An 8,999-nucleotide genomic window follows, 5' to 3' on the forward strand; every position below is an offset into this window, starting at 1 on the left:
ATTACTGTTTTTTTCAATGGAGTCTGGTGGCTTTGGCGAGAGCATAGATGGATTCAGCAGCCTCAGTTCCCCGTCAGAAACGGTTGTCCCACGGCAAGGTAAACCGGGGAAAATATTATAAATATAGCGTACACTTAAACTGATATTGATATTTTTAGGTGGGCCTTTCTTTAAGGTGGCTAAAATACGTTTTGCTGCTGGCCCCGTCCACAGCTATACATTACTTTGCTTCCGTGCGGTAACTCCTGTCTGCTTCTCCAAACCGGAAGCCTGCCGACTGTCATCTATTGTAGGTAATACACTGACTATGGATAAGTACCTCATACAACACCACTTCAAAAAATCTAAACTACCCTTTTAAGATTGGTAGCTGAGTACTTTTAGGTAAAAAAATCAAAAAGACAAACTCATGTTTTGAGACAGTAGAATCTACAGAATATTGCATGGAGATTTGTCTCTTTTACTGTAGAGCAGAGATATACTGTACCTGCCAGGTCACTTAAAGGATAATAGTGGTGTTTTCTCTTGGTTTATGCCAATCATCATCAGCAGTTATTTCCATGTGGATTTTATGTTTTAAGGAGACAAAAAAAATTGAACAATGGATATTAGGCGTGAGGATTCAAACTAGATTTAGACAGTAGAAAAGGCTGTTAAAAAGTGCTGTAACTGCAAACAACACTGTTGTTATCCTTTAAGTGTTATTTACAATATCAACCAAACACTACATATTTAACCCTGGCCTGTGATTGTTATATAGCTGCGTATAACTCCACACAGTAGACGACTCCTGCAATACTAGTTTAGAAAATAATAACTACAGTATTATATTGAAAGCTTGTGGCTTTGTGATCATGACTATTAAAGGAGCTTTGGTAGATTATTTACTGTGCTGTTTTATAAGATTTTAAATGTCTGTTGAAAATAAAGGTGTTGTCTGTTTTTAAATAATATGTGCATTGTTTAATTTTGCATTCTGTGCCGGTTTGTGAATTTTAAATGAATGGTTGTGAAAGGGGTATTTCACAGCATATATTAGGCTTCATAATACAGCTCATATAAACAGATTGTTGTGTTTAAATTGAAGATTTTCGGTTATTTATTTGCGGTCTTTTTTTTCCTGTACTGTCACTGCAGTTAGGGATTAATTAGACTGAGGTTTATCTCCTCAGCTTGAGCATGCATGTTATCAAGCTCTCTTGTATGGCCTCGATGAAAAATGTATGTAATAAATAACAACTAGTCAAGACGCTAGCTGAAAATGTTATGTTTACAACCACAGAATGATATTGTCTATTATAGATGAAACATCTGCTTTTGTTATTTGTGATTGATGGAAACTAACTTTGGTTTATTTTCTTTAGTATTATTTTCTTAAATCTGAGGAAAGCAATAACTTTATTTAAATATCACCTTTTAAAACAAAGTAATTTACAGTAAAAACAGAATAACAGTAACCAAAATCCATTAAACAAGTCATATTTAAGAGAAAAAAAGTGATATAAGTGTAAATTTTAAAGATTTTCATCTCTCCTTTTGATATTTGTCTTAATGTTTGATTTGTTTTGCATCTATTGCCCTGTAAAGTATAATGAATGTATTATATATACTGTATATTACTAATATTTTAGCCAACATTTCCCTAGATGAGTGTCATTGTCAACTGAGAGAGGAGTAAAAGAGAGGGATCACTCTGCTAATCTTTCCAGAAACCACTTTGTAGGCAGGGTAAGCGAGACCTGGAATGCAGAGTTGGCCATCCTGTCTTTCCCTGTTCATAGATGATCTTCGGTGTACTGTACCCCACCAGAGTCATCTGATCCCCTAGCAACCAGCAGGTGTCGGTGTCACCACCAGAGAGAACGAGGTACAGGACAGGTAAGGCAACTGAAACAATACCGTTATAGTTAAAGGTTAAATGTTATCAGCTAATTGTGTGGTTGGTTCCTGCTCTTCATAGGATGGTGTTGCTTATATTTAGAGATAATTAAATGGACAATAAAACAATGTTTTTTATGGGTCTAAAGCCCTTTTTCTATGTACTACCTGAGTGTGGTACATTGGAACGTTTTAGTCAAATCAAGGCTGTAACTAATGATTATTTTCACTATAAATTAATTCATTGATTGTTTATAAAATGACAGGAAATCACATCACAGTTGGTAACCTCTTCAAAATATCTTATTTTGTCTGTCCAACAGTCCAAAACCCAAACACACTGACATCGACCAGAGAAAAGGAACTAACCCTCACAATCTTTTTGCGTGGTAAATTACTTACATGATTAAAGACATGTCACAAAACATGGGATATATAGATAGTCTGCTTTGAATGAAAATCTGTGTTTGATATGGGGTTTTCCTCAAAGAAGATTCAACTACCTAAAGAAATCAAAATTACATCTACTTCTCCCTCATTAATAGAATTAAATATAATCAAAACATAGTATTGCCATGCTTTTTTTTCTATATAAACAAACATAATGTCAAAAGGCACAAGAACAACATTCTTCAAAAATAAATTAAAAAATAATTAATAATGCTGAATAACAAAATGTGTGTATATTATTATTATTATATACACAATCGAATAATATAAATCATGGCAACAATTATAATGAAAAAAATAGTATTACTTGTATAACTTAATCTACAAAATGTCAAGCAAAAACACAAGACCTCTAACCCATAACCAGCCTTGCACTCTCCCCTCGTCTACCCCATCTCCACCCCCACCTCGGACTGCAGTTACCATTCATTAAATATAATCAATATGTTAATATGCAATACAAATGATAATCCACTCTGAAAACCAGCTGCACTGTTTTTTGTTTTGTTTTGCACGCGCTGTATGTTACAGAACATTCTGGTTACTGTCCTGTTTGTGAATGTCAATAACATTGTGATGTGTGATAAATTACAGCAGCTGTTTCCCCACATCAGCTTCACCTGTTTCCATGGCAACTCGGACGCAGAAGCTAGCTCAACCCAAACCCAACCGACTCCGATATCCAGACTGGTAGGCCTGACTGAGCCCCTCTGTCTCTCTATGTCTCCCTCTCTCTCTCTATGTCTCCCTCTCTCTCTCTCTCTGATGAGTCCTCTTTTTTTATTTCCTAGTCGTTCTGTTTACTGGCTGGATCAGCTGCCACCAGAGAAGACTAGATGCACAACCAAAACTGGTACATCTCTCACTGTCTCCCCTCACTGCTTCCTTCTGTTTACAAACCAGCCCTGTACTGCTTTATTGTGATGCTGTGCATACTTTGTTTATCTTTGTAGAGTTAACCCCTCGCTGGTCGGAGCTATGCAGAAGTAAAAAGTTCTACACTCAAGTCATGTAAATATATAAAGTTCTACTTTTACTAATGCATGATACTATTAATGCCAAACTAACTACTAATGCATGAGTGATTTCTAGTTTTTGTGTGTCTTTTTTGCCTTATCTGCTTTCAGTGATTATTCAGTTTTCTAGTTCTTTAGTTCCTAGCTTATAATATTATGATTCTCAAATAGTTTATTTGTTGTTTTAAAAAAATAAATAAATTCAGTATTATGTACATACATAGCATTAATTCCATCAGTACAGTAAGGGTGATGTCAGGTGTTCCACTTTGCCTTTTTCCCCGAACAAGGTACCGTGAATTAAACTCAACACCTCCCATTTAAGATAGGCTTTTAATGGAAAAAAAACATCATGAAGTGTTGGGTTTTGCTCAGGAGAAACTAGTATAGAGTAATGCGGGGATGACATATTTTTGTAGGCCAACTCGGAAGTTAGAATCGCCCTGGTTCCCTCAACAAAAAGCCAATGGGATTTCTCCATTGGGTTTTGGATCATTGCAGAAAATAAGCTCTGTGGCAAACAAACATTTATGATACTTACATGTTTTGTTCAGCAAGGTAATATCCACAAATGAACACCACTTTTATGATTTTGTTAAGCGTGAATGCAATCGCCAGAAGTAAAAAGCTAACGTTAGTATACACAACAAGGCTGTAAAGGCGGACGAGTCGGTGTGATGACGTTTAGTAATCTCATTTAGCCACTTGTTAGCAACCACCTTTTTAAAGACACGTAACGGCTTCAAGATTCACAAGTGGGATATATACTGACGTATTTTATATCGTAGAATAAAATGTTAAAATCTCTTAAACTTGTGTTAACCACAAACCTTATTTCAGGCATCTAATTAAAAACCCATTCAATAAAGCCATTGACTTTGAGACGAGTGAACCGGAAGTGCTAAAATGCTAACTCTTTTCCTGGTTTTAGGCAAGGCCTATGGAAAGGAGGCTGGGTCACGGGTGGACATGGGTCTTGAGGTCTGGGGTATAACACATGCACAGTGTAACTAAAGCTGCGGTCGTGCGTTGCGATTGGCTCAATTTTGGCGAGGGCAGACCAGATTTTACTGCGAATGTGTTTAACCCCCAAAGATATGACGCGTTGATGACGAGTGACCCAGCCTTCTTTCAATAGGCCTTGGTTTTAGGACTCATTCCTGTAGCACTCTATACCGTGACTCTGTTGTACTGATGGAATAAGTGCTGTGGAAATGTAGATTATGTTAAATTTACTATGTGAGCTGCTGTAGTAGACTACAGGTAATTATCAACCCCTCAATATTATTTTAGCCGGCCTTTAGTTGTTCTAGCTGGACCCCTGCTATTATTTGAGATTCTCCCATTATTTAAATATGAGCTTTTATACGACATGTACTGACATTTGTTAAAGTCAGACAATGTAAGGTGGTCGCGCACATCCAAAGCCGTAGTAGGCCAATAGAAGACAGAAATGAAATATAAAAAAAAAAGGCCCGCACACTGTAGCTCCCTGTAGTGCAATTCATTGGCACATCTTAAAGCAGTGACATTTCGAGCAGATGCTCTTCTTCAGACTTAATAAACAGGCAAAGAGAAACCATCTTAAAATATAAAACTATAAACCTGTATTTAAAGATGGCATCTCTGTGCATAATTATTATTATTATTTAAGTCTGAAGAAGAGCATCTGCTTGAAACGTCACTACTTTAAGATGTGCCAATAAATTGCACTCAAGGGAGCTACAGTGTGTGGACCTTTTTTGTGCTTTACTTTTGTTAATGTCAGACATTGAATTTCAGACATTTTCAGGACTTTATCAGGCTTAATTAAGTTTAATTTCATGGACATGTTGTTGTCAACAGACCAAAACAAAGAAAATTCAGCAGGTTAAAAGGAACTATGTGGAGTTTTTGACCACTAGTAGTGCTATGGAGCAACATATTTATGAGCAGGTTCCTGTCTTGTTTGTTCTCGTACATGTGAGATACAATACACATTTCTGGTCTTGTGTCTTTTGCTCTTCAGCCCTCCTTCATCTTTCCTCATCTTCCTCTTTTATCTTAGTCACCTTTTCCTCTCCTACTCACATCCAATGCTCCTCCTTATCACATTCTGTGTCCTCCTCTCTCATTCATGCTCTCATTAACTCTCTTCCTCTCTTCTTGTCCTCTACCTCCTCTGCTATCCTCTCCTCCTCTCTACTTGTCCTTCCTCAGACCTTCTCCCATATGGGAGGTGAGTGAATGGGCTCTCAGAGCCGTCCCATCCGATCGGCTGTGTAGTCTGGCTCAACCTCGGGCCCCTGCAGCTGGCTGGCAGCCGGACCGCCCGCTGCTTGCCCGTGTGAGTAACACACACCATTTCCTGAGGTAGCTAGCAGCTTTGCAAATATGCCATGAATATGTCTTTTAAACTCCACAGGCCAGGTTGTCAGGTATTTAGAAAGTCTAACAATTGCACTTAAAGGACTTGAAGGTTGTCTTTGAGTCTGTCTTAGTCTGTCGTTTATTGGTGCAGGATGTTTTTTGTCGCTTTGCCATCTGTGGTTTCACTGGTTTTACAATATCCTGAGTGTGCAAGAGATAGCAGCTACTTTGTTGGTTTTGTACATTTCCTTTTAGTGATAAATACATCTTAAAAGTTTCACATTTAACTTTGAGATATCTAAATGCTGGAAAACAAGCTTCAATATTAAGACATATTTAAAGGAACAGTGAGTAGCATTTTGGGGGATCTATTAGCAGAAATGGAATATAATATTCATAACTATGTTTTCGTTAGTGTATAATCACCTGAAACTGAGAATTGTTTTTTCCTTAGCTAATGAGCCTACATGATCTACATAGGGAGCGGGTCCTCTTCACGGAGTCCGCCATGTTGCTCCGCCATGTTTCTACAGTAGCCCAGAACGGACAAACCAAACTCTGGCTCTAGAGAGAGACATTCATGTTTTTACGTTACCTGAAAGCCACCGTAGTTCTCTGACACGCTTGTGAAACCGTGGTACCGCCAGCCGCCGTCTGACTTCCGTTGCTCCTAAATTAGTGTTATTATGGTAAGGATGACCTCTGAGCGAGGCAAACGGCGTTACAGCAGTTTTACATACGGCGGCTCATGCTACTTTAGTCTTGAAAAGAGAGGAGTGAGCGGAGGGGGACTCAGACAGTTGCAATCTGCAACCTCACCACTAGATGCCACCAAATCCAACACACTGTCCCTTTAAGGATAATCTCTATTTAAATTGACACAAGGAATATGTAGCATGAGTCTAATAAATTGTTGTACCTTACTAAAATAGGATGAACTCTGACAACAAAACTATGATCTGTGGTTTAACTTTTCTTGAGACTGCTTTGAGCATAAACAGCTCATTTATAATGCCGTCCAATTAATCCAGTAGTTGTTGACAGACCGACTTTGCCATTTTATGAGATCAGTCTGCTTGCATGGCCAAAAATGGGAGGCTTAAGATTGAGTGAAGTTTCATTTGTTTGATATATTCCGAACAGCTCATGTCCAATAGTGTGCTTTGTTTGTGTGTTATAATCTAATATAATCTATATCTATAAAACCATAATAATATAATCTCGTTCATATTTCATATCATATTTCAGTCTATTTTTTATATCTTGTTTTTATTTGTATCTCTTTTTTTACTGTTTACTATATCTTTATTGTTCACTTGCTTATTTATTAGATCTTGTTTTGTTTTTTACTGATGCCTCTTGTTTGCCGTGTCCACCTGTGCTGCTGTAATCCTGCAAATTTCCCGCTGTGAGACTAATAAAGGATTATCTTATTTTATCTTATCTTATCTTCATGACCTGAAATGTGATTATAGCTGAACAGAGGGACGCAGACGGCAGTCGCAACTTCACAAATTTGCCAGCTTGCTCAACCAAAAAGAAGGCCAGTTCTGGAGGGCTCTGGCCTCAAATCTAAACCTATACCCATGACCCACATACCCTGCAAGGCATCGGCACACATAGAGCTACTTGCTAGTAAGTCTGTCAGTTTTGGCTCTATCGTGGCATTGTGTTACTTGCTATTTAACATGAATACTTTTATCTTCTCAGCCCCTAAACACAACCACCCCAAGTTCGAAGGAGTGCGCTCGGTGTGCTGGCCCGTCTCCAGAGCGGCGAGAAACTACGTAGCCGGTCAGAGACTTCTTGAGCTGTCCAGACCCAAAGAGAGGAAGCCTCTGTTTGAGGGATACGACCCGTACGTAGTTAGCCGGGCAGCCCGCTCCGCCAGCCCCTCAACTCGGATACAACAGCTCTGTCTTCCTCTGCCTCGCAAGTGCAGCTCAGAGAGATGAGGTTGGTCCCTGGGGAAGTAGTGATTGTTCTCCTTTTTCCTCATTGTAATAAAAGTTGTTTACATGTAAAATCGTGACAAAGGCCTCTTATTTGCTCTCTTACACAAATATACACAAATATACACATGTATAGAACAGTACAGCAGCAGACCTGGTTTACTTTACCACCCTTGATTCACTGGACAACCCGGTCAAAGAACGTACAGTATATTGCCAAGAAGTAAAAGGCAATTGTTCGTTCCATTGCAACATCATCGCCCAGCAACATAGCAGCGCTTCCGCCCTTTTTCTACTGAAAGCGACTACTGGACGCCAGCAAAACGTAAAAAGTGCTGTACAAAAGTAAAACAAAATTATTTCTATTCTATTGTACGCATTTTCAAAATTTCCAAAGTGGCAGCAGCGAATGTTGTGAAAAAACAAAACAAAAAAACACCAGAGTTTTGTCTCTTTGCCTCTATACTCTTGGCCCAGTCTCACTAGAAGGCATGTAAATAGCACAACATTACATGGACATTCTGTGTTTCATGAGGACGCATTTTAGGCTTTTCGCGTGTCATTTGTCACGCGTGTCACGCTACAAAACTACAGTAACGTCCTCTGTTAGGTTCAGGCAATAAAACCACTTAGTTAAGTTTCGGAAAAACCTAAAAAGTACGTAAAATACGTACAGAGACAACGTGACATAACTACGGAAAACACGCCACAAACGTCACTGAACAACACGTGACAAACATCACTTACGTAACTTGCAAAACGAAACACTCGAATGTCTCGAATACCGGTCTCCTGGTTAAAAGACGTGTGTTTGTTGGACCCATACACGTCTCCACCCGCCCGCCATAAGGTTTCTTTCTTGCTTTTTAGTGTACGTTACGAGCGTAGCATATTTACGCGGATGTGTTTACATTGGACTCGTTACAGACTACATGGCGTAGAAATGACGCGTCAAAATCAAGAACCGTATTGCAAGCTAAGTGCCTTGCGCATTATCGTGGCATTCATGCATACGCCTTTCTGTGCGAAGGGGCTGCACTGGACCTACTGAAAACTCCAATTTCTACTTCTTCTGCAACATTTTTAGGATAAAGCTGATATTAAGCCACATACCAAGAGTGAAGTTGGTAAGAGTGTCACTGGTTTCAAATCCGTTGTATGCCGTGATTAATGCATCACACACACCGGTGTATGTGTGTAATGCATTTTTAATTAGTAAACAAGACGAGCTTCCTAATTGCAGGAACGTCATTGTTAGACCATGAAATAAAACAAACAGGAAGGGAGATATTGTTAACCGCAGAGGAAATTGCTTTGAGACATTCTGAAGCACATCCTTGACTTTTTTAATTTT

General features: G+C 38.8%; 1 protein-coding gene across 6 annotated transcripts; it reads left to right on the plus strand.

The window, feature by feature from the left end:
- The first annotated feature begins 220 nt into the window (after positions 1–220).
- On the plus strand, positions 221–8,060 carry theg (theg spermatid protein). 6 transcript variants are annotated; one of them, XM_037747481.1, is made up of 8 exons: positions 221–1,878; positions 2,202–2,267; positions 2,923–3,018; positions 3,120–3,181; positions 3,282–3,339; positions 5,544–5,670; positions 7,169–7,328; positions 7,404–8,059. In XM_037747481.1, the coding sequence occupies exons 3-8, from the start codon at positions 2,957–2,959 to the stop codon at positions 7,646–7,648; spliced, it is 714 nt and encodes a 237-aa protein (XP_037603409.1). In that variant the 5' UTR covers positions 221–1,878; positions 2,202–2,267; positions 2,923–2,956; the 3' UTR covers positions 7,649–8,059. The 6 variants fall into 6 exon arrangements, with proteins under 6 accessions (XP_037603409.1, XP_037603408.1, XP_037603410.1 ...); XM_037747480.1 differs by lacking the exon at positions 2,202–2,267 and having other exon boundaries at positions 221–1,221; positions 1,710–1,878; XM_037747482.1 differs by lacking the exon at positions 2,202–2,267 and having other exon boundaries at positions 2,926–3,018; positions 7,404–8,060.
- Positions 8,061–8,999: the final 939 nt, after the last annotated feature.

The sequence above is a fragment of the Sebastes umbrosus genome, chromosome 16 (assembly GCF_015220745.1).
Source record: "Sebastes umbrosus isolate fSebUmb1 chromosome 16, fSebUmb1.pri, whole genome shotgun sequence".
NCBI lineage: Eukaryota > Metazoa > Chordata > Actinopteri > Perciformes > Sebastidae > Sebastes > Sebastes umbrosus.